At 37.3% G+C, this 24,750-nt stretch overlaps 2 protein-coding genes across 3 annotated transcripts; both read left to right on the forward strand.

The window, feature by feature from the left end:
- Nucleotides 1-672: 672 nt before the first annotated feature.
- LOC139954873 (peroxisomal acyl-coenzyme A oxidase 1-like) lies at nucleotides 673-14,155 on the forward strand. Of its 2 annotated transcripts, XM_071954847.1 has the most exons (14): nucleotides 673-939; nucleotides 1,369-1,537; nucleotides 5,782-5,942; nucleotides 6,221-6,328; nucleotides 6,545-6,664; nucleotides 6,969-7,084; nucleotides 7,366-7,535; nucleotides 8,260-8,422; nucleotides 9,369-9,559; nucleotides 9,884-10,045; nucleotides 10,554-10,659; nucleotides 11,023-11,169; nucleotides 11,554-11,760; nucleotides 12,124-14,155. In XM_071954847.1, exons 1-14 carry the CDS (start codon nucleotides 831-833, stop codon nucleotides 12,196-12,198), a joined length of 2,004 nt encoding a protein of 667 aa, XP_071810948.1. In that variant the 5' UTR covers nucleotides 673-830; the 3' UTR covers nucleotides 12,199-14,155. The 2 variants fall into 2 exon arrangements, with proteins under 2 accessions (XP_071810948.1, XP_071810949.1); XM_071954848.1 differs by lacking the exon at nucleotides 1,369-1,537 and having other exon boundaries at nucleotides 786-939.
- Nucleotides 14,156-14,363: 208 nt separating this feature from the next.
- Nucleotides 14,364-23,908, forward strand: LOC139954874 (uncharacterized). Its single transcript, XM_071954850.1, has 6 exons — nucleotides 14,364-14,523; nucleotides 17,754-17,915; nucleotides 18,590-19,344; nucleotides 20,281-20,406; nucleotides 22,054-22,217; nucleotides 23,085-23,908. The coding sequence occupies exons 2-6, from the start codon at nucleotides 17,757-17,759 to the stop codon at nucleotides 23,846-23,848; spliced, it is 1,968 nt and encodes a 655-aa protein (XP_071810951.1). The 5' UTR covers nucleotides 14,364-14,523; nucleotides 17,754-17,756; the 3' UTR covers nucleotides 23,849-23,908.
- The last annotated feature ends 842 nt before the right edge of the window (nucleotides 23,909-24,750 follow it).

Below are 24,750 nucleotides of genomic sequence, written 5' to 3' on the forward strand. Positions count from 1 at the left end.
GACTCGCCCAAGCTTGTCGCTACAAAATGCAGTGAGTAATGAAACATGATACATAATTATCTTTAGCTGGACCTGAGATGTCCATCGCTGTATCGTTTGTACAGTGTGCTGTGGGTATTGACCGCAGCTGTATGTACTGACTGTACAAGCAAGCTCTGTGTGTATTTTCTGGGATCGATGGTGGTGTCTAACTCTTTTGTTGCACCTCATTCAAAACTAGGTCAGATTACCGGCATGAGACGTTTCTTTGTGCGGGAGTTTTCACACCCTTTAATTAAACAAGCAATTTTCAAAACACAATTACAATAATCAAAGGTTAACATTTTTTTTATATGTACCAAACCATTACTGCAATATACAAATGAAGCCTAGGTAGACCCTATCATGCTTTGTTAGGCTTCGGCCCATTCAAGCATATTGTCTTTAGCAAATTGCTTATTTCGCGTAATTACATATGATCATATGTCTTATGTATTCCCTCACGATTCTTGATGTAACATATTCATGATACAGTAGCAACGTGAGTGGATATGTTGTTGAGAGTGGGTCAAGCTCTTTGGTTCCCGTGATCAGACTCAGTCTTGTGTGACTAGTCTTACAAAGTTTATTAACTTGACATGTTAAAATAAAAGAGCGCCATCGTTTTTATTTTGTCAACAAAATAAATGGCAACCCAGTAGACACTAAGCTTAACTATTTGATATCAACTCTACTATACGCAATCTAAGTTAAATACAGCCAGTTCACTCGACTAACTAGAACAATCCAACCGACTACAGGTAAAGCCATTGCAGTCTGGCAGTATAGAGCATGACATAGATGAACCTGCGATGAATCCCGATATTGCCAAAGAGAGGGAAAAGGCGGAGTTTGATACTGTCGATCTCACGTACATTCTGGACAGGGGGAGAGACAGAACAGAACTAAGAAGGCGTATTGGTAAGCTTAAATCAATTCAGTCAGTTGAGACATTGTTATAATGCTAATAGCACTATAAACTGTACTCCCATATCGTGCTTCAAAGCACTCGTACTGGCAGTACAAACAATTCCATCTCGACATTTTTCTGTTGTAACGAGATATTCAAACTGCTCATATATACTGTCAGTAAAAAATGCTTTGTAGCAGGGACATGCAGGTACAGTTTATAAAAACAAACTTCCCAACTGAGGTTACCATTATATTGATCTTTGTCACATGCAGTTATGTATCATATAGCTTCACGCAGACTTGCTGGTTGGCAAATGTTCACAAATCAAATTGACGGTGACAAGGGAGTTGTTCAATAATAACTCCCAGCTGTGACCTATGCTTGTATTTTCATTAGCAGTGTTGTTACTATTATTTCACTATATTCTTCCTGAGCAGAATCGATGGTTTTCGATGACCCTCAGTTCAAGAAAGAAGAGATTGCTTTCATGGACCAAGTAGAACGGTTTAATTACAGCATCAAACAGGAGCTGGTAGCCATAAAGAAAATCAGAGAACTTGGCTGGAATATTGTTGACAACTTTGAAGAAATTCAATGGATGAGAGAGTAATCGAAATTTATTCCTTCAATTTAATGAATTTGCTTTGCCATAATAATTGACGCGGACTGATATCTATAACGATTGTCATTTTCGAGAAAAAACATGACAAAAATATTAAAATAGTCAATCGATATTACACTAATCAATATATAATATTTCTCTATCGGCATGCATTTTCAATTCATCGCTTTCATCACAACCTTGACTTCTGGTAAATATATCATTGTATACCTCACTGTGACTCGTAAACACAGCTGCCTGTCTTTGCTTCATAAGATGTCCAGCCATGCATCGATGGCGTCAACATGCAGCATGTACGGCATCATGTACTCCTTTAAAATCTTAAATTATCAGGGTTGTCCAAACTTTTGCAGAGGAGGGCCACATGGAATGATTATGATGAAGGAGGGGGCCGTATGAGCCCTACGCTCGATATTTTCCTTCCTGATAAAACAGATGAATAAAGTCCAGCCGCCCCCCCCCCCCCCCACCTCCGCTGAGAGTGTCACAAAACTGACCTGTATGCAGATTTTTGGACCCAGAAGGTTCGAATGATTGATTATATAGCTTCAAATTGTTATCGATAAATCTGCTCACTAAAATTTCGCACCGTAGAGCATCTCTGGCGGGCCGGACGCAACCCTGCGGCGGGCCGGACTGTGGCACGCGGGCCGTAGGTTGGACAACCCTGGTACTCTTAATGCTTATATTCAAATACTTAACATCATGCAACCTCATTGTGGCTGATAGCTTTTACCATATAGCATGAATATATATAGAAAGGGTTGCAAATTCTACATGTAATGCCACAACACAATAGCGTTTATTCATATGCCTACTGTCTCGTTAACACCATGTTCATGGTAAAACAGCTGATGCAATATACAACCTACAATGGTTTTGCCATTATCATGCATGTTAAGCATGAATACCATAAATAGGTTGTTAGAACATTACATTGCTAATACTAATGCTTACTGTCTCTCAACATATTGTAGCTTCATTGTGGCTCATAAACTAGTTGGTTGTACTTGCTGCATAAAATGGCCTGTGGTCAATACATTTGAGCAGGCATGCAATATCCTTGAATATCATAATTTTAATGGCTATATAAATGCTTACTGCCCCAGGCATTAACAGGATGCTACCTCACTGGGACTCCACAGCTAATAACCTTTGCAGCATAAAATGATTTAAATCGATATATTTGCATACCTATAGTGCTTACACGAATTCTTACTGCCTCATTAACAACATATTATCTCATTGTGAGCCATGAAACTTAATATGGTATAACGTTTCGTGACAGCAGTTTGTTGGAACATATAAAACGATTTCATAACTTGTTTTGTTTTAAATTACCCCAATTGCTCGCGAAGTCTTCAGGATGCGTGTTAGGTTACCACATGCAAATAATATTAAAACTGAGCCTAGTCTGTACTTTCTCGTTTTACATAACCAAGACTATTACCGTCTTTGCATATCCAAATCGACACTGAGCCTGCTGATAATATTAGTAATTGTCGAGGATACATTTCAGCTATAATTTGGGAGTGGGAATCTAGAGTGATTTCAAGTGCACATCTGATGAGAAGTAACGGGTGACTAATCCACACGCAAACAGTTGAATTTATGGCTCGTCTTACATGTTACCGTCGAAGAGGTCTGGAATAATAATTGTAGGAGCACGGAGGTATTAAAGAATGAGAAACTCAAGTCTATTCGGCTTAGACACAGTAGCCCTGCTTGTACACTCAGCTGCACAATCTTGGGCCAACAACACTGTAATCAAGTGCAATGTAAACATAGTAAAATAAATAATACCAATACAGGGTTGAGAATATTGTAGACTTGACCTGACATATAGTATTGTCATCTTTATCATATTCGTATAGCTGATGTGTGTATAGAAGCAGATACCACATAGATAAACCACCAAGCATATTTGGGCGTCGAGTATGTTATACAGGGGCGTATCCAGGATTTTCCAATAGGGGGGCGTCAGGCATGAATGATCGCCGTCCTGGGGATGGGTCTAAGGGGAGGGGGGTACACTTTTTGCTTTCGAAGAAGGGCTGAAATACAAAATGGTGTCATATGCATGGGTGCCGTACTTCCGAGTGGGGGGGGATATGACCTTGTTGACTATCTAAGCGTAGCGCCACCATTGGTTGGCGCGAAGCGTACAAGAAAATTTTGGGATTAACAAACCCTCTAGATGGCCGGAAACGGCACTTCCCGAGGTTTCCAAGCGGCATATACCCAACTTTAAAATAGGGATGTCATGTCCGAAATATCTCATAATCAGGATCCAAAATAATTTTTTTTTAATTTCGGGTGTTATTTTGGGAAAATTGCCCCTGTCAATCTTGTTTCAGGCGCAACGTTAGAATGTTCGAGAGCTCTTTTATATTATTCGATGAAGAAAATGGCCTCATGCAGGCTATTATAGGCCTATACACATGCAATACACAATTACACATAGTTACATTCCTAGGTACCGATTGCTAGGGCATCCAGGTGAAACGTGTATTAAGCATTACCCATGGTTACATGAGATTCTCAGCTGTTCGAGGGAACATGTACGTGTGTAGGCCTACTATAGGGCCTATATGAATACTATGAGGGTGCATATATGTACTATATCAATACCGTGGGCGCAATAATACATTTTGTTGTTATAGGGCCAATGAAGCCTACAGTCAACTATTTTTGCTTTATAAAGACGCTTTATTTGAAAAGATCGCACTGCGTTTATGGTAGGCGAGAAATGAAGCTAAAAAAGAGCCGTACATTAACGAAGATGCATAAATGTAGGCATGAAAATATTCTTATCCCTGGCATTTGGTGGGGGGGGGGGGATATGGTGCATTACATCCCCTCCACCCATTTTCATGGGGGGATATATCCCCCCTCCACCCAGGATCGCCGCCCATGGCCATATGTGATCCATTTTTCGACCTTAATAATAGGCAACATTTCCAGTAAATATGGACACAAAATGCACAATTTAGTATGGCTGGCATGTCACTTAGTGTTTATAGTGATAATACAAACACAATTACCATCTATGTTTCTAAAACTATTATGCCGCCGACCTTCGCCAGAACCTTTTTTTGGCAAACAAAAAATAAAGCATACGGGAGGGGGGGGGGGTTGAGCGATCACCGACATCTCACATAAAGGTCGTCATCAATTTTTTTTTTTTTTTTTTGCTTAACTTTTTTTTTTTGGTGACGGCCAATAGGGGGGGCGCGCGCCTGTTGCGCCCCCCCCCCTGGATACGCCCCTTTATAGGTCTAATTGGTCTAACCTTCACCATTCGGTAGTGTAGTTGCATAATCTGTAAGCAACCTGCGTTGTTTGTCGGTGCTGAGAAGAAAAAAATCAAAGTGCATCGGATTTATTACGCTTTGTTTGTTCAAAACAAGGCACATGATATTATCTACGTTATAAAAAAAAAATAACGTATTTATTTGTCTTGGTTAAACTCGTACCCAAAATACATCATTAAAAAGTTTGAAATAATTCACTTCTACTGCTCGCATTTTAGTTAAGATTTTCGATGAGGTGGTGCTTTCACCGAAGGTGTGAACCTCTTTAATGACGACATTCTAAGGGAGGAGTCTAGTTAAAGTATCATTAATTCTGCTCAGATGCTATTCTGTGCTATCAATGTTTTGTGACATTTGACGCAGTTACTGCTAACACTGCGTTTACCACGAAATGCTATTCTCTACCCAGGAAAATGTGGACCTTAAAAAAATTGGGCAACGATTACGTACGCACCCATTACAAACCCTCCCCTTGGGTAGGTGCATGGTCACAACGTGCTCACAATACGACTGCAATCATTTATAGGACTGAGGATTACGATAAGAAATGAATATCCTGGAAAGGATGGGGGAGCGGGGCGGTGGGGGGGGGGGGTACGTTCCGGAATGTTAAATGTAAATTTGACGTTGTATGACTGCAAATAACGGAAAGGCGTGGGCTTTCCTTTTCCCAAGGTTAGCAACATGCTAAAACACGGGACAACATCACGAATAAAATAACGGCATTTGTCAGCAATAGTGTGGTTTCACTTAAAACCTTTTAATAGAAGATAAATCTTCTGTTTAATATTTCATTTGGAGTGGTCACGGGAGCGAGGAGGGACGACATTTGACCACTATATATTATACATGACTATCATATATGAAGGTTCGTAAATCATTGCTGTTCTCAAATATTTTCTTATAATGACTAGAGCTATACACGGAGCAGCCATTCCCACTATGCATCTTCACACGACAATGTTCCTGCAGTCGGTATCTTTCCAAATGACAGAGGAACAACATAAGAAGTGGCTGGCTGCTATAACCAACTACACAATAATAGGAACCTATGCACAAACTGAACTCGGACATGGTAATAATATTATTTATATATTTATTTGCAGACTTATTTGAACGGGGTTTATTTTTCGTTATGCTGTGCAAATGTAGGGGGTGTGTTGTCCCACTATTTTCCGAGTGACCTTAGATGTAAGTACCATCCTTATGTTTTACTGTTGGTTCAGAAAGGAAACATTGAAATACAGCTATCTTCACGTATACATACACATTTTCATGTATACCTATAGGTGTACGCATGCATGCGTTCAGTTTGTATTTTAATATGATAACACCGTTCTCATTGTGTGACAGGGACACATTTAAGGGGCATGGAAACCACCGCCACGTACGACACTTCAACTCAAGAATTTGTTCTGCACAGCCCAACACTGACCTCTATGAAATGGTGGCCAGGAAACTGTAAGTTGTTTTTGTGGTTCTTTAATACAGCATGTTAATAACATAAAATACGGATTATGTCATGAGAGCGACTCCCTCATCCCAACTTAAAGTTTAACTAGGTAAAAAAAATATGTCCCCTGGAGTAAAGAATCAAAATAACTAAGTAACTTGTCACATTAATAAAATATTTGCAGTCAATATTTTTGGTAAATTTGCAATGACATTCTCTTGCAGTGGGAAAGCTTGTGACACATGCCATTGTCGCTGCACGTCTGATCACAAGAGGTAAGGACTATGGTATCCATCTGTTCATGGTTCAGCTGAGAAGTATGAAGGACCATAGCTCTTTACCAGGTAAGTCCTAAACAAATGGGATAATAAATCTCTTATCGCTTTGTTCAAGAGTTCGGACTTTGGACTATATCGCACCATATATGTGATATAGTCGTATCAACGTTATCTATATATATATATATATATATATATATATATATATATATATATATATATATATATATATATATATATGTATATATATATATATATATATATATACTATTCTTGATTTTCCAACTCATTACGATTTTCATTTATATATATATATATATATATATATATATATATATATATATTGTTTGTTTGTTATTTTCTATTTCAGGTATTGAACTCGGAGACATCGGGCCAAAACTAGGTTATAGTAATGTTGATAATGGCTTCTTGAGACTGGAGTATGTCAGAATCCCACGGGATCAAATGTGCATGAAGTTCTCTCAGGTTTGTAGTTTGACCAATTGATATTGTTATCTGAAATAGCAATTTTTTATTATTACTATTATGAATATTTTGTTATTTTGTATGATAAGAATATCAGATTATCATTACTTGTGTTAATAAAGCAGTAGTATTAATGTATCAATTAAATATGATAAAAGAACGAAAACATGTTCCTCTCCCTTTTAGGTGAGAAAAAACAACATGAAATAATAACAATGAAATAAGCATCTTTCTATGCCTTAACTTAGAGTTTTATATACGTTAGACTTTCGATCTTACAGGTACACCCTGATGGGACATACAGTGCACCTCCTCATTCAAAACTTAGCTACAACAGTATGGTACACATCCGAAGCGGTTTGGTTAAGCGTGTTGGCATCGGTCTTTCCAAGGGCGCCACCATTGCAACACGTTACAGCGCCGTACGTCGACAGTCTGAACTGATCCCAGGGTAATGTGTTTACTTTTCTTTATCGATATGATCAGACAGTTTACATTATGCAGTATCTTATGTTTCACTTGGCTATTTCAGAAAAAGGTTAGGTGTATATAAATATTGATAATCTTTTGTTGTTGATCCCACTATTTTCGGAATGTTTTTTTTTTATAGTCACCATATGATATTGTACTATAATTAGTCCAGCTACTGTTTATATTAGTTCAATGTCTAACGTAACATACTCAGCGATGGTTATTATAAATTATATAATGTACCCTTTCTGATTTGTATGTAACGGGATATTAATATAAAAGTTATACTTCGGACATAAATATTCATGACATCAAGAGTATTTGACATTCAGATGACGTTAATCATAATTCTACTTACACCGTATACTAGTTTTCATCCAAACAGTTGCATTTTTTTATATGATTTTGTAATTGTTTTTCTTTTAGGAGACCTGAACCTCTCATCATGGACTACCAGAGTCAACAGATGAAACTATAATATTGTATTATCCAATCACCTTATTGTATCATCCTGTCACACGACTACATTGTCCAATCAGCTAACTTTATTTTGTCTGTAATGCAGGAGACCTGAACCTCTCATCATGGACTACCAGAGTCAACAGATGAAACTATAATATTGTATTATCCAATCACCTTATTGTATCATCCTGTCACATGACTACATTGTCCAATCAGCTAACTTTATTTTGTCTGTAATGCAGGAGACCTGAACCTCTCATCATGGACTACCAGAGTCAACAGATGAAACTCTTCCCTCAGATCGCTACTGCCTATGCTTTCATTCTGACTGGATTTCAACTTGGTCAAGACTTCCTTTCATACATAGCTGAGGCTAAAGAAGGTGAATTCAGTGCTCTTCCAGAGGTTGGTCACATTATTGCCAAATGAAAACCCATCGAAGATCCCCGAGAAACATACCACGTGTCTGCCTCATGCTTGGCGAGATAGGATGGGCTACAGCCATGGGTCCCGGGGCAACTATATAGGGCAGGTGCCTAGGAAATGTGGAATAAGATTATTTTTCTTATTTTAATCAAATGCTTAACAAAACGCTCGGCTCTCAGAGAAATGGAATTAATTATTGTAAGACATATAACATACACGGATTGGATGTGTTATAATAACTTTGCAACTCCACGCAAAAAGTAAGATATGTTGCGGTTGAAAAGTACTGGAATGACCTGGGGCCTGTTTCACAAAGCACTCAGTCGCGTCTTAGTGGTCTTAAGACGCATCTTAGTGTAAGTCGAGTCCGCACAGCACTAAGTCCTGTGTGCGTAAGTCGAGTTTAGTGAAACAGGCCCCTGGACTTTAATTTTGCCAAAGGTCCATACGGTTATTTCTAGGTTAAAGTACATATCGCTGTTAACAGTTTGTTAACAATACTAAAAACCACTAGTGGCATGGCTACTTCTTTTGGTGTAGGTGGTCAGCCTAACCAGTGATATATGGTTAAGTGGATACAGGAGTTGGTATATGAAGCGATGAAACTAATATCTTCGACGTTATGAGTTCCAGGTATCCGCAAGTTATTCCGTAGGTTTTACGATTCCCATCTGAAACGGTCTTTCAAATTGTAAGAAATCCAAAAGGAGCTAAACTGGTAACTGGATATAATCAGCTACTATGGTAACATGTCATTCGGCTACGCCCACGACCACATGTACATGGCTGCCCAGCTTATATGTCTTACAGTGTGATTCTATCATTTTAAATCGCCATTTTATACTATCCAACATATAGTTATTAGACTTCAAAAACTACAAGACAATTCATAGACAACTGTTTTAACTCTTGCTCGTTCATGCAGCTTCATAGTACTTCAGCAGGTTTGAAAGCCTTCACTACAGAATCGACTAAAGGCGGGCTAGAGGTCTTACGGATGTCATGTGGGGGTCACGGTTTCTCCTCAGCCAGTGCATTTCCAGAAATCTATGGCGCCTTTTCACCAACTTGCACCTTCGAAGGCGAAAATACTGTCATGTTACTGCAGACTGCTAGGTAAGACAGTCATACACATATAGGCTACTATCAAATATGATTGAATTTGATATTCCAGTGACAGGCTGTAAATTACCCCTGAGACATGGCAGTAGATTTACAGACTGCCTTCGATTCCCTCATTTCTGTCTTATTTTGTGTTCCAGAAATGTTCGGTTATTATATGACCAGAGATAATACCATCAGTTTGTAAAACATTAAACCAATACCAACATCATTACAAGTTGAAAGAAAGTTAAACATATATATGTATATATTTAAAATACTAGTGGTATGGTATTTATAGTTATAAAAGATTAATTTTCGTTTGTGTTAATTTTACAGGTTTTTAATGAAGTCTGCAAGGCAAGCAATGAAGGGTGCTAAGCTGACCCCCTTCATGTCCTATCTATTACTGAACCAACACGAGAGATGTAGAGCATCCAAACCAGATGATTTCTTGGACATGGACACACTCCTACTGGCCTACAGTCACAGAGCTAGAAGGTAAGGTTATCATTCAACGATCATTGTCTATAATAATATATCTATGTTTGACGAATTTCGTTTTGTCCTATTTTTGTTTCTTCTTTTTTGAAAGAGCAATTATAATAAGATTTAACTAGAACAATATATTTTAACCGTGTTCTCTTTGGTATTCAAACCTCTGTTGTATAACCATGCATATGGCACTGATGAATTTACATTGCAAAGAGCACCAAAAAGAAACCTATCTTTGTAAACAACAAGGAAAGTTTAACCAGAGTCTCCTCAAGTGTTCGACATAACGTGTTCAGCTTGTTTGCACTGTATCAGTTATTAAAGTTATATAAAAGTTTGAAAATGATTTTGAATGGAGAGTGATATAAGAAAACATTTTCTTGTACACTCCATGACTCACAATATACCTTGTTCATTCTAGACTCAGTATCGTTCGCTGACGTAAAGATGAATGCACCATTTATCACTTTGTCTTGATAAGTATGTTGGTATTACTCTTCTGGTTGCCTTTCAGAATGGTGACCACGTCGTTTAGGTGTATAGAGGCAGATCTGAAAGAAGGGAAAAACAATGGCATAGCATGGAATAACAATCACCTACACCTTCTTGCAGCTTCGACGGTCAGTATAACACCTTGCAGCTTCTTATAGGTTTTGTTCAGTCGTTGTTTATTTAATTTCAAACGAAACCTTGTAATTTTCTATATGTATGGTCAGAGAATGCACGAGAAATAGCTTACAATGGGCCATGGACTTTATGTTTAAAAAATTGTAACTTAATCCATGTCCATCGGCAATCTTCGAAACTTGTAAATCAAGTTTTCAAATGTCGCTAAAATCTAGGGACTCACTGGAAACTATTTCTTGGAAAGACAACAAGTGCTCCCATGATTCTCTTGTATTGCACTAACCCGTCATCACATACTACTTATAAATACATTTGGCTACATAATTTTTTTTATCGATAAAATGTTTCATTACTAGGCTCACTGTCACTTGTTCGTTGTGGACAGTTTCAACAAAGCTGTAGAAGCTATCCAGTGTGAGGATAGAACCAGACGCATCCTCCGAGTGCTGGTGCAGTTTTATGCTCTCGATGGTATCCTGAAGAACAAAGGAGAATTCCTTGAGGTTAGTCACTAGACCTTCTTTAAGACATCATTGTTTTGCTGACAGTTTGTGATATTTTTATATTCAGACTGGAAAAGGTATCACGCATTGCTTTGCTTTTACAAATAAACACTTCTAATTGTAAGGTAAAATTGAAAACAAGAAATAAACAACAACAGATAAACATGAAAAGAAGAAGGGAAGTTTAATAGACTGTACTAATGGTTCACCTTGAACATGTTGGCTGTTAATTCCTATCAAATACTAATGCAGAACATGCTTAAGAAATGCTACATGTGAACATGCTTGATATATTGCAACAATATTTAACCTAATTATCCCAGACCTCGTTAATTAATACATTTCTTGTCATTTACTACTTTGAACTTTTGTGCTTTTCCTCAGAGTGGATACATCACTGTTGACCAGCTGGATCTCGTAAGTAAGCAGTTCATCTCTCTATTGGCGGTGATTCGTCCTAATGCTGTAGCTCTTGTGGATGCTTTTGACCTCCGGGACTTGAAGCTGGGTTCTGTTCTTGGTCGCTACGATGGTAACGTCTACGAGAATCTCTACAAGTGGGCAAAGTCTGCACCACTCAACAAAAAAGATGTAAGATGTTACTTATAACTTAATGCTGATCTTCAGTTGGTTATATTCAAGTTATGAAAACATAAGAAGACCTATAATTTAGATATAGGCAAATTCCTAACACAATTATCAAATTTCATTTCAGTGTCATTGTTAGTGTTGTTTCGTTTTTGTTCACATTGTGTGAAAGATTTCAATAGTGCCCTTTTTATGATTACGAAGTGCCCCTATCATAGACTATCATAGTGACATCCATGAAACTTTTGCTAAACTTTGAAACATACATGTAATCATAATAGAGCTGTGGTTTGTTTTAGTACTTTTGCACAAATCTCCTTCGATACTGGAAAGTGTTCATAACAGGAATTTACCATTCTTTTTCAGGTGGCTGATGCTTATCATCTTCATCTTAAACCATTTTTGGAGGAGAATCAGAGGCGAGTCCAGTCCCGACTATGAATTACTTCATTCACGACATCCATCAAATATATGTCTCGTCTTCTGATAAACTGATCCAACTTTTATTTGGAAAACTGCTAACCAAAACTAAAAAAAATATTCTGGTGGGAACCGATTTAAAATTTGTATTGCAGAGAAAAATATTTGACAGTTTTATAACTGAAAACTCCATCTCAATAACTTGTAGCTAATTAGAAATATGGTTGATTGAATGTAACGGATTTATCTTCAACCCCCCTCCCCCGCATTAAGAATAAATCTCGTCGGGCTACAAGCTCTTTGGTCATATGTTTTTAAAGTCTGTGATCATGACGTCATCCGGGAAGATGTTCTTCGTTAGCTTTAATTTACTTACGAAATTAACATTTTCTTGTTTTCATTTATCCTTGAAATGTGATCCATTCGGGATGTTTGCTATATCAGTCAACGTTCTCTGTACTTCAGAAAAAGTCGTCAAAATACAACGCGTTTTGTAGAACTATTATTACTTTCCTTTGTAGATAAATGATTGATATATTTTCCAAAGAAAAATATGATTTTTTGCTCATTTAAACTAATAAAATCACTCATCACGTTGCCAGATGCATTCACAAAATATCACCACATTTAAAAAACTAATATTTCCCGATACAAAAGTGATATATGAAGATTTGTTTTCGACCTAAAAATGCAGAGTCTGATAGTTTTTTATACCGTAATAATTTTGCTAAGCAGTCCGGCTTTATCATTATAGCGACCAGACGACACTTAATAAAATAAAAGTAAACAGCATAGCTGAAGGATGTAATATCTCAAATTCCATGATGAGTAGAGTCATGTGTTTGTGAGTGCTTTGTGAGTGCTTTGTGTGGTATTCTATATGATTTTAATAAATTCCTAGTCATTTTTAAGCTCTATATTTACTTATAGTCTACCTTGTTTATAATTATATACAGGGCTGCCACATGGCCCTACAACGTTTAACATTTGCCGTAGATAGCTATGAGCGACGGTTAGTATTCTTGATGCAATGAAGAGGTCAACAGTTGTGAGAAGATAAGTATGTGAATAAATAATGAATGATTGAAATGTTGAGTCTATGAATTGTCCTGAAACTACATCAGCTACGGCTTCTGCCAAAAAATTTTATCATCAGGGTTTATCGTGTGAATTATGAGACTCATTTGTAGATCTATAGCTCATAATTTTTAATTGGGGAACAAAGACTACATTTATATTTGGACTTCAAGTAAACGTCGAATTTGAGCACTGCTCTGATATTTTCGACAATCTTAGCCTAATGCTTGACAAGTAGGTTGGGCTTCAGCACCAATATGCAAAAGGTATCAAACTTCTGTAATATCATAACTGACTCTATTTTGATAAATGTCTGCATGAGCCTTTGAATTAATATCTCCACCCCGAGAAAAACCATAACTGTCTATAAATGTGGCTGAAATTAATACATAGGGTACTGAACATTATGTACAATAAATCAAGTCATATGTTATCGCTATGTTTTGTAAAAAAAAAAATTTTTAAATCAAAACTTGATTTTTAACAAATCCACATTCAATTGAGCTAGTGAGCTACCCTGAGGTGGAGCTGAGTTTTAACAACGAGAAACACCCTAGGTTTCTATGATTGTGTCTGGAATTAATACATAGGGTACTTAACATAATCTTAAAGAAATAAACAGGTATGTTAGAGTCATAAGTTATCGATATGTTATTATTAACTTCGAGCGAAAATCGAACCTATAAAAGTTCCACACTTAATCGCTTACTGAGCTGCTACCCTTAGGTGGAGCGGAGTTTTAACCTCGAAAATCATCCTAATTGTCCATAAACGTGGCTGAAATAAATACAAACTTTTTCAACAGGTTCCGGCATAAATACTACAGCATAGTCTTTTTTAAAGAGTCTTTATACCTCTTTGTAGAAAGAAACACCAATTAAGATTCTCATTATATCAAAGCCCATACGAAGCTTCCGTATCGCTTTTATCCTCAACTGATTTACATTGCATTATCTTAGAAGTTCAAAGCTGCAACCCCTGGTGACCCCTGATGGCTTCGGTACAAACCGTCTGATGAAAAACGTGGTTTCAACGTTGTGTACGACGAGGGTACGATTTGTGTACCCTAGCTTCAATGTGTGTTACAATGAGTGGACTATGCATTGTGCATAAACTAAGAGTAGCAAGGCTGTGTGTCTGCAGTGTTCGAGCAACGTCAGTTTGGAGAACCAGACTTAGGCCTACAATTGATTAGTATGTGATGCAATGATTTAAAATGGCTTTAGAGGTGGACAATACATACTGAAGCCTGAGAGACGAGAGGACACAGTTAGTACCCTTCCAAATGTGTAATACTAGTAGTAGTGCTAGGCCTATATGCTTAGCAGCGTAGGCTAGGCCTAGCCAAACTAAGGTCTACTGTGGTGTAGACAGAGTAGACCTAGGCCTAGGCTAACTTTGTTAGGCCTAACAATAACATTAACAGTATAGCTAAACTAGTAACAGTTAAACGACAAAGTAATAAGGTCTACTGTGGTGTAGAGTAGACCTACTGTGGTGTAGAGTAGACCTAACTTTGTTAGGCCTAACATTAACAGTATAGCTTAACTAGTAGTAACAGTTAAACAACAAAGTAATACTCAAACCTAGGAATATACATTCATCGGCCTGGCCTAGACCTAAGTCAACACAAGGCCTAAAGAGGTTACTAACTTTAGGCAAGCACATGCCCACCCAGACCAGGGATTTATTTGAGCTTCAAACTTTTCAAATGCCTTAAATCAAGGTTCCAAATTCCCATAGGCTAATACTAGTAGTAATATAGTGCTAGTCCGAGAGCCTTGTCTTTCCGCCAATGGTACTTTTCGCCATGTTACAGCCATGGCGGTAACCGTAAAGTACTTTTTTTGGCAGTAAGAGTACATTGTGTATGCACTGTATAAACTGTAATGCTTTGTGTCACTCTTCCTAGGCATAGGACAGCAAAGTCGTTTCATTACAAAATCGGTCATTTAAACCAACAATCAGAGTCTGATTATTTAAAAAACAATCAGCCTAATTCAATTCATTCAACCAACTATTATATATTTGAAGACAGTGTATCGAAATCATAACGTGAAAAATTTGCTATTACTTGATCATAATTGATTTTAGCAAAAATTTAGACCGTATTCCGAGACCTGTTTACAATGTAACAACCTAGTGTTAGGCCTAATGAGACAGCTATGGATTCAAGGCATATCAGCATTTCTGCCGAAATTAAATTGTTTTTGAGGGCATCGCAGCAAACATTGAAGGGTTGAAAAAAAAGTGTGAAAAGAGGGTTCATGGTAAAAAGGAGGTGATGGGCAGGGAGGTATGGAGCAAATTGTGAGAAAAAGAAACATCGAATATCAAGTTAGGGCATTTAATCAAATACTTCACAAAGGAGAATTTCATGCCTTAACATAACCTATACTCAGCTAGTCAACATAGGCCTTATATATCCAGCACATTCATTACTTTGCGAAATTGGTATTGTTACCATGCTTACTGTACCGAGAAACATTGAAGTCACTAACCAAGAGGGAAGCAAAATCGGCGACCCTGGCAGCCTAATTTGATGAAATTACATTGTAAAAGACATATACAAGGTGTCTTTATATTGATGTTTCATAGTAAAACAACAAACCTGATACATCTGTTGATATTTTCACCTTCCATTTATGTTTTTGAATGATTATATTTTCACCGTGAACACTAGAAGAAGTACCTCGATATCTCAATATTGGAAGCTTGGGCAGATCTCATACTTGGTATGAATGTGTATAACATTGAGTAAAAGAAGCCTATTGATTTGGTGGAGGTCAAAGGGTCAATTGAATTCAACAAACGCCAAATATTTACTTACCTGTCTCTCTACACTAATGCACCTTCCTTAAGTTAACATAATATCTCAAGTAGTGTTTGCACGGGTTATCCGGATACCCGGGTACCCGCCCGACGCGTTACTACCCGGTTCCTAATTTATTACCCGAATCCTACGCAAAGTGTGATTTAAAAAAAATAATAATAAAAAAAAAAATTGGCAACCCGACGGTTATGCAGATTTCCCATTGACTTAGTGTGGTGTTAGGCTACAATGTGGTCGAAGGTAACAGCAATAACGAAGGTACCTGCCAGACGCGATACTACCCGGTTCCTAATTTATTACCCGAATCCTAAGCAAACTAAGTGTGATTGTTTTTTATAAAAAAAAATTGCAAACCGATGGTTAGGCAGATTTCCCATTGACTTAGTGTGTTGTTAGGCTACCATGTGGTCGAAGATAACAGCAATATCGAAAGCTTTCCATAGATATCTTATAACTGCGTCATAATTTCAGCTAATAAACAGATGGATAGGCTAGATTACCCCCATTGACTTAGTGTGGTGTTAGGCAACCATGTGGTCGAACGTAACAGCAATAACGAAAGTATTCCATTGATGTCTTATAACTGCGTCACAACTCCAGCAAATAAACAGATGGTTAGGCTTAGCTAGATTTCTCGTTGACTTAGTGTGTTGTTAGGCTACCATGTGGAAGAAATTATTATTTATTCATTCGTTTATTTCAAAGAAGGAAAGGCTGACAATGAATTTTACGAGATGTTTATGGATTATAGACAGGATAACTAAAAAATAGTAATCGCAAGTGGCTTTTTACTAATCGATTATTCCAAATGCGATTAATTTGCGCGAATCGCGCGGCTAATGCGAACCCTGGGCCTGCATAATAGATAGTAGTAGCCTAGTATTAACAATTGTTTAAGAGCTAGATTGGATATTTATATGGTTTGATCCAATAGAAGCAGCGGCGGCAGTGCGATGTTAGTAGTAATGCTAATTATAATTAAATAATTAATTTATTAACAAGTTAATGAAAGAAACAAAAGCAAATAAAAATTATTGAGAAAGGTTTTATACCTTGTCTTACACCTACGTATGTGAACATGAAACATTGTCAGTAGAGAATATAATGCATTTATTACAGCATCCAATATGTTATTTCTTGAAAATCGTGATACACAAGGGTAACCTTTTTTTTACCGGGTACCCGTATACCCGACGGGTAACGGCCCTCGGGTACCCGGTTCCCGATTTTTGGACCCGTGTAAACACTAATCTCAAGGGAAGCTGGGACAGATTGCCTATTTGGTATGTAATTGTACCACATTGAGAACAAGAAGCCTTAGGTTGTGGGTGGAGGTCAATGGCTGTTTGAGTTCACCAGGGGTCAAATTGTGAAGACCATGTTTTACACAATATTTCAACAAAGACATATCTCATATTTAGTATGTTGATGTATCTCATTTACTACAAGAAGCCTGTTGTTGAGGTCCATGTTCATTTCAAGACAGCCTGTGTCACACGTGAATTCATTGTTTGTTACATCAGTGCATTGCAAATCACTGTATATATTACTAAGATCAAGTATGTTGTACACTGTCACTGTACATTACATCAGATTCATGAGGAAAACTGCTCATGTTACATCAACGAAACCACAATGCATTTTTGCATTCTGTTTATATTTGTAGACAATGCTGAGAGCAGGTCAATCAAGCACTGAGCCACAGGACAGGTTGCAACATGGTAGTGGTGACATATGCCAGTCCTGTCTCTCCGAGGGTAGAAAGTCCAGAGTCCGGAAGTTCCAGATTAATCCGGAAGAATGTGTTTTCAGCTGTTCCAGTGAAAAGGTGAGAAAGAATTTGAGTCTAATTGTATCCTGTATATTTGAAAATATAGGAGGGAGTGGGTGATACAATAACATGACACTGTTCATTATTAGAAGAATGACAGAAGAATATAACAACAAATATTTATAATGAGAAGGTATAAACCTAGATAAGGCTGCTGAAGGCACAAAAGCTTGTCGCATAAAGTGAGTTTTAAGCTTCTTTATACTGTAAAGGAGGATGAGACATTCTTAGCCATCTTGATTTCAAGTGGTAGCATATTCCACAATCGCAACTACCAAAATGTATACCCCCAGGAATAGTTGGATTTAGATTCCCTGAAAAGAAACTGATTTAAAAGGAGGTAACGGGTTGGAATATACTCTTGAAGCATATATCAGTGATGTGTAAAGAAGAGCAATCATTCATCCTAAATGTAAATTTGTAAAAATGATGTCTGTCTGTGAACTGCAAGTTCAAGCTGTAATCAGATGAACTTATCTTATTGGCTTTTCAATGCATGTAGGTAAGCATGTTCACCGCATCACAGATATATAAGTTTAGTGGTAGCGCCATCTCATGGTCCTGTATCTACTGGGCGCTAGTAAAATGTTATGTAATAAGTATGCCTTTGATATTTAAGTTTTATACTTTAGAATGACATTCCTTTGTGATCTCTTCATTTCTTTCTTCAGTGCTTATCAAATTTCTCATCAAGCTCTCTCATCCTTAAAAGGAAAGCATCAGAAATACCAAATTTACGAAAGAGAAGGAGAAAGTCCTGTCCAGTTCAAGAGAGACCTCCTGATTTACCCAGATCGAATGTTACACTTTTATGGCAAAATAAGCAAGCATTGTGTTGGCTGGATTCTTCCTTACTGCTGATGGTGTTTTGTACAAGCTTACGGAAGTGCCTTTTCGCATCAAAAGACGAATTGAGTTTGAAACAGTTATGTAAATATTTTGATGATGCACAATTGAAATTAGAAGCCATATTTAACAGAACAAGAACTACATGCAGTAAATCAAATAATACAGATGAAAGTTTATGTTATAGTGATCCTCCCCATGACAACTATCAATTTGACACAAAAACCAGCAAAGAAACATATTCAAATTTTGGAGACCCTTTGGAGTTGTTGCAAGCCTTGGGAGAGATTCCCAGCATCAGTCTGTTACAGAATGATGAAGAAAATTCTCTGATTGAGCTTGATAGAATCAGCTCTGAGGATCCAGAACTGTCAGAAGCCGTCTCAGTATTAGATGAGTCTCGGGAGAGAATTTGGGAGCAGTTACAGCCAGAGCTAAGATGCAAGAAGGATGATGAAGAGAGCCCTGTGTTTGCCCTGCCCTTACTACTCAGGAAAAATAAACAGTTTGAGGCTCATTTTAGGAGCAGCTATCATTGGCAGTTTTATTGCAGCAGATGTCATTTTGTAGAAATATGTCAGTAAGTACTAGATTGTTAATTACAAATGGTGAATTTAATCTATCATGAAGGTGTATTTCACTAAGTAGATTGTAAAGTTAATGTGTTCTGGGAGGTTAAAAAAGTTTTAGTGTGTTTTGTTTATCAAGGTATCAACCAATATTAACAATATTAATAAAGTCAATCTGAAGATAACAAAAGTTTTCACCATTATTTGAAATAGAAAACTTAATACTCAGCTAATTGGGTATATTTCTTTAATATTTGAAATATATATAGAAAAAGAGACAGCATCCTAGATTGATCAAAATTGTTTCAAAATAGCTTTACTTCCTATTTATTCACTCAGAAGAATTTGAAAATCTATTAGTGTGTATAAAAGGATAAATTGATGAAAGTCTTTCAGCATGATCTGTTGTTGGTATAAATGCTGCAGATGATCCCATTAAATTAACCAGTTTAGTCAATGGCTTAACACCTTAATGGGATTCTCTTTTGGACATCGAACAGGCAGGAAATGGTGTAAGATTTATGTTAAACTCAAAAGCTATACTTTCCTTTGATAACTTTGTTGATTTCTTGAAATATCTGGAAAGATTGTTCACCTGTTGTTGCACGTTTCCTCTGAAGGTTTTCTCATAACAACAATTGTTGATAAGACATCTGGAATTCAACAAGTGATACTGATCATTGAGTGATACTGATTAATTAATTAATTGGTACTGATCATTAATTTGCAACCAATAGCTGCTAATATATCTGAATATGTATTTTTTTAAATGAGATACCGATGAACATTCATGGGCAAAGTGAGGTTGGTTTCTCGTCAAACTTGGCTGTTTTATTTCATCCATTAATTTCAACTTCTACAACCACCAACCATCAAAATGCTTATAATAAATCACCTGTGTACCTTTCAAGGCGATTAATATGAAAGGTTTTTCATTTTCTTTGCAGCGAAAAGAGAGTTGTGCTGTCACTGAAGACCCTCAACAGATCACTCTCTCCAACCTCTTACTTTTCCCTTCGAGTGTGTCCATATTGCCAGTCACCTCAGGGAAGGAACCGTCTTGTCATTCACAAGTAAGATAACATTTGCTACTTAGTATCAATTATTCCATTAAGAAAACATACAGACATCCAGTCACTTCTAGAAGAAATAATCAGATTTTTTTCAACATGATGCGTTTTGAGTTATTGGCTGTCAAAAACAACCTCTTTAGTACATCGGAGCAACTTTACAACATCATAAATTAATATTGAGAAAAGCTAGAACCATGAAATATACTTATTATATAATGGTTCAAGCACACAATAAATTTGATAATTTTAGAAGAGTTCGAACCACAGCCATCCGTGATTTGACACGAAATGACCCATTTGCCTAAGTTGACCACTTTTACCATTTAATTTTTTATTTCGAAACACCTGCCGTCAACATATTTGACTGATAACTTCCCCACGTTGTGCAGGCTTGTTAATAAACTGAAGGCCAAATTTTAGTTTAATTTCCCACAAATGATTCCAGTCATATTTACCGTATCTTTTAAGAACCAACCTTCCAATAAATGAATTGTTACATGATTTTCGGCAAGCAACTGTTGGGTTCTATTTCGGGAACAATTTGATCTAAAAACGCACCACGGCGACTAGATATTTGTTATTACAAAAATCGGTCAAACTTTACGATGTACAGTACGGCAGATTCTGCTGAGCAATACTGTGTATTGTTACCTTTCTGCTGTGCAATACTGTGTGTTACTTATCTGCTGTACATTGTGTATTGTTACCTATCTGCTATGCAATACTGTGTGTTGTTACTTACTGTATCTGCTGTGCAATACTGTGTATTGTTACCTTTCTGCTGTGCAATACTGTGTATTGTTACCTTTCTGCTGTGCAATACTGTGTATTGTTACCTTTCTGCTGTGCAATACTGTGTATTGTTACCTTTCTGCTGTGCAATATTGTGTATTGTTACCTTTCTGCTGTGCAATACTGTGTATTGTTACCTTTCTGCTGTGCAATACTGTGTATTGCTACCTATCTGCTGTGCATTACTGTGTATTGTCACCTATCTGCTGTGCATTACTGTGTATTGTCACCTATCTGCTGTGCATTACTGTGTATTGTTACCTATCTGCTGTGCAATACTGTGTATTGCTACCTTTCTGCTGTGCAATACTGTGTATTGTTACCTATCTGCTGTGCAATACTGTGTACTGTTACCTATCTGCTGTGCAATACTGTGTATTGTTACCTTTCTGCTATGCAATACTGTGTATTGTTACCTATCTGCTGTGCAATACTGTGTACTGTTACCTATCTGCTGTGCAATACTGTGTACTGTTACCTATCTGCTGTGCAATACTGTGTACTGTTACCTATCTGCTGTGCAATACTGTGTAATTGTTACCTATCTGCTGTGCAATACTGTGTATTGTTACCTATCTGCTTCTGATTTAAAGGGCCTATAACGTGGAGCACAAAGAAGTTATCACTTGATGAATACTTTAAACAAACCCAGTTGTTATGAATTTAGGCATGCCACACAAAAAGATCCTCTGAAAATTGTCAAGTTGAACCTTAAAAGTTATGCCACTTGTTGATCATATGAGCATATGCTTGTGTTACTTCGTAGTCACTTTAAGAAATTCCAAACTCTGCAGACAAACCACAATTGAAGATTAATAAATACTAACTATTGAATGACTTTCTCTTCACATACAGACTACCTGCATGCCCCATGTTCCACTTTGTGGATGGTTTACCCCCATTGAAGTCTTGGGAACAGTTGGAATTTCACCATGGCAGTTATGACTACAAAGTAGCAGCCATCATTCAGTACCAGCAAAATCCAAATCACTTTGTTGCATGGATCAGAGACAACCACCGTGAGTAAATCCAATTACTTTATCTCCACAAATTTATGCTTCTAACATGTAATAATGTAGTGCTTCGAAAATTGCAACAAGGTTTTGAGACAGTCTGCTTAGAACTGTATCTGGAAAATCTTTGTTTATAAGGTTGAAATAGGTGAGGTTTTAAGGTGGCATTTAGGAAAACCATCTGTTTTGATAACTTCAATATCTGGTTCTAACTGGAGGTATGATGGATTGAATGTCACCTATTTTGACTGGCTAAACCTAACCCTTCTGCTAGGAAGTGGATTGCAGTAGGTGGTCTGTGATACTGTAATGGCAAGTCGTTTCATAAGAACATTTTTGTAGGAATATTTTTCTCTGTGGATAAAAGATGCATTCACAGAATATCACCAAATGTGACTGTGTTTGACATTCAAAATTGCTATGAAGATGTTTTGTAGTAAACGTGCCAGTTTTGCTGCACAATCGTTGAATCACCAGAATATCCAATTAAACCACAACTGGGCATTACAGTGACAGGCTTTTAGGACCATATAGATGCACTCTTGTAAGTTACAGCTCTTCTATTATATACCACTAAAATCAATGTTGAAAGAAAACATCGCATTGGAAAAAAGCAATTTTAGGATGGTGTTAGTTCATAGATTACTCAGTTAACAGATTGAACAAACAAACGTTCGTAGTTGTAATATAAGTGTTAACACAGTTTAACATTAGGTTTTTTATACCCAGGACAGTTGGTATATATGTTCTATGGGTAATGAATGGTTATTTGAGTGCTGACTGAAATCAGTGAATAGGAACTGTAGGCAGAATCAAGGTTTGGTACATTTCGCATCTCTGAGAATTCTATCTTTTTTCCTCACAACACATTAGGAAACTTGTGGCTGGAAGGAGATGATTTGAAGCAGCCCGTCGTCCGGTGGAGAGAGGAAGAGCCCAAGTTTCCTGCATCTCAAGCTCACCTTGTGATGTGGGAGAGACAGGGAGGGTGCTCTGAGTGTTTGGAGGAGCAGGAGCTGGTCAAGAACATCTTGGTAGCTGACAACAGCGAACTGAAGCAAGTTTTACAGAGACCACAGGGCAATCTGATGGACAGCGGGGAGAAGGTACAAGTCGTGAATTATCTCAAGGCTTACATCCCAAAGAGAACCCAAGATCTTTCACCAATCGGTGCACATGCATCAAAGGCAACTGAAACTTCCCACCAATGTACTGAATCAAGTAGCCGAGCCAAGAGGAAAATCTCAGAAGTGTCATCGGTGCGCAGTTCAGAAATGACCAGCACTGACGCCAAAAGTAAAAACAACCTAAACTATCCCAAACGGAGACCGCTGATCGGACACAGTCTGGCGTCAAAATTTGCGGCGTTTAGCGAAACTTTACAAAGTTTTGTGGAATACAAGGAGATGATGGCGGAGAGAAAACGGCAGAACAGCAAGATTTTATCGAGGTCAACACGGATGGGGTCAGTGTCGCCCCTCTGCAGCCCCAGCGGGAGCTCCGAAGCATCCAGTCTGCCAGACAGCTGTCAAAATATGTTTCCAGAGTTGGATCTGATACTTGAAGATTTCAGACAAACTCAAGGTGGAATGCCAGATATGTCGTCAGAATTGGAACTCTTCATGCAAACTCTATGATATGTTGAAAACCTTGAGATATGTTTTGGCAAAATTTGTATTCACTGTTTGTGAAGGGAAGTCTAGCAGATGCTATAGGGAACTGACCGGAACTCATACAAATGGAAGCAATTTATTTTAGGTTTAGATGAAGTTTAGATGAAGTTAATACATAGTAGGTGGATCCATTTTATTGATAAAAAAACCTAGTGTTTTTTGCAGAGGTCAGTGTTTTGTTAGGTCTACAGTGGTCAAGGTCTGAAAACCATTAAAACCTGGTTATTACTGAGTACAAGAACCCTGTTGCTTTCTGTGGAGGTCAAAGGCAATTTGAGGTCAACTGTGTCAGAAACCTTGTAACTCCAAGAGTAAAGCTTGCATGAACTGTGATACTTGGTATGTGGATACATAATGAAGTTGAATCTCAAAAAAAGTTAAAATCTAAAACCATGTAAACAGGATGCGTTGGAAGTCAAAGGTCATTTGATTTCTGCAGTGTCAGAAATCCTTGTAACTCCAAAAGTAAAGATTGGATGAACTTTGTACTTGGTATATCAATTACAATATAACTTCAAAGTTCATTAAAAAAAAGTAGTTAAAAGCCTAAAATTATGTAGACAGGATAACTCAAAAAGTAAACCTTAGATAAAATTCACCATTGGTTTGTTGATCCATCTTATTCAGTATAAAGACTGCACAGTTCACATAAAGTGTTCTCATACACTGCAAAATGTGGCACAGAATCGCCAAGTATTTGGCAGGCTCTTCATTTGAGGTACCTCTAACAAAACTGCTCTCTGAAAATTAAAAATTAAGAAAATTGTCTGTCCTTGAACAATTTTAACAATGAATTTGATAAAATTTGCTTTGGAACACATTGGCACATTTATTGGGTTCATACAGTTAAATTAGCAGCACTTTTT

Source organism: Apostichopus japonicus, chromosome 17, assembly GCF_037975245.1.
Source record: "Apostichopus japonicus isolate 1M-3 chromosome 17, ASM3797524v1, whole genome shotgun sequence".
In the NCBI taxonomy this organism is placed as follows: Eukaryota; Metazoa; Echinodermata; class Holothuroidea; order Aspidochirotida; family Stichopodidae; genus Apostichopus; species Apostichopus japonicus.

What these genes read in the sequence shown, in the direction of transcription:
- LOC139954873 (XM_071954847.1), top strand. Translation starts at nt 831, where the DNA reads ATGAATCCCGATATTGCCAAAGAGAGGGAAAAGGCGGAGTTTGATACT. An exon ending in ACAAACTGAACTCGGACATG is followed by an intron (nt 5,943 to 6,220) that starts GTAATAATATTA and finishes ATTGTGTGACAG; the next exon opens with GGACACATTTAAGGGGCATG. An exon ending in CAGTCTGAACTGATCCCAGG is followed by an intron (nt 7,536 to 8,259) that starts GTAATGTGTTTA and finishes TCTGTAATGCAG; the next exon opens with GAGACCTGAACCTCTCATCA.
- LOC139954874 (XM_071954850.1), top strand. Translation starts at nt 17,757, where the DNA reads ATGCTGAGAGCAGGTCAATCAAGCACTGAGCCACAGGACAGGTTGCAA. An exon ending in TCAGCTGTTCCAGTGAAAAG is followed by an intron (nt 17,916 to 18,589) that starts GTGAGAAAGAAT and finishes TTCTTTCTTCAG; the next exon opens with TGCTTATCAAATTTCTCATC. An exon ending in ATGGATCAGAGACAACCACC is followed by an intron (nt 22,218 to 23,084) that starts GTGAGTAAATCC and finishes ACAACACATTAG; the next exon opens with GAAACTTGTGGCTGGAAGGA.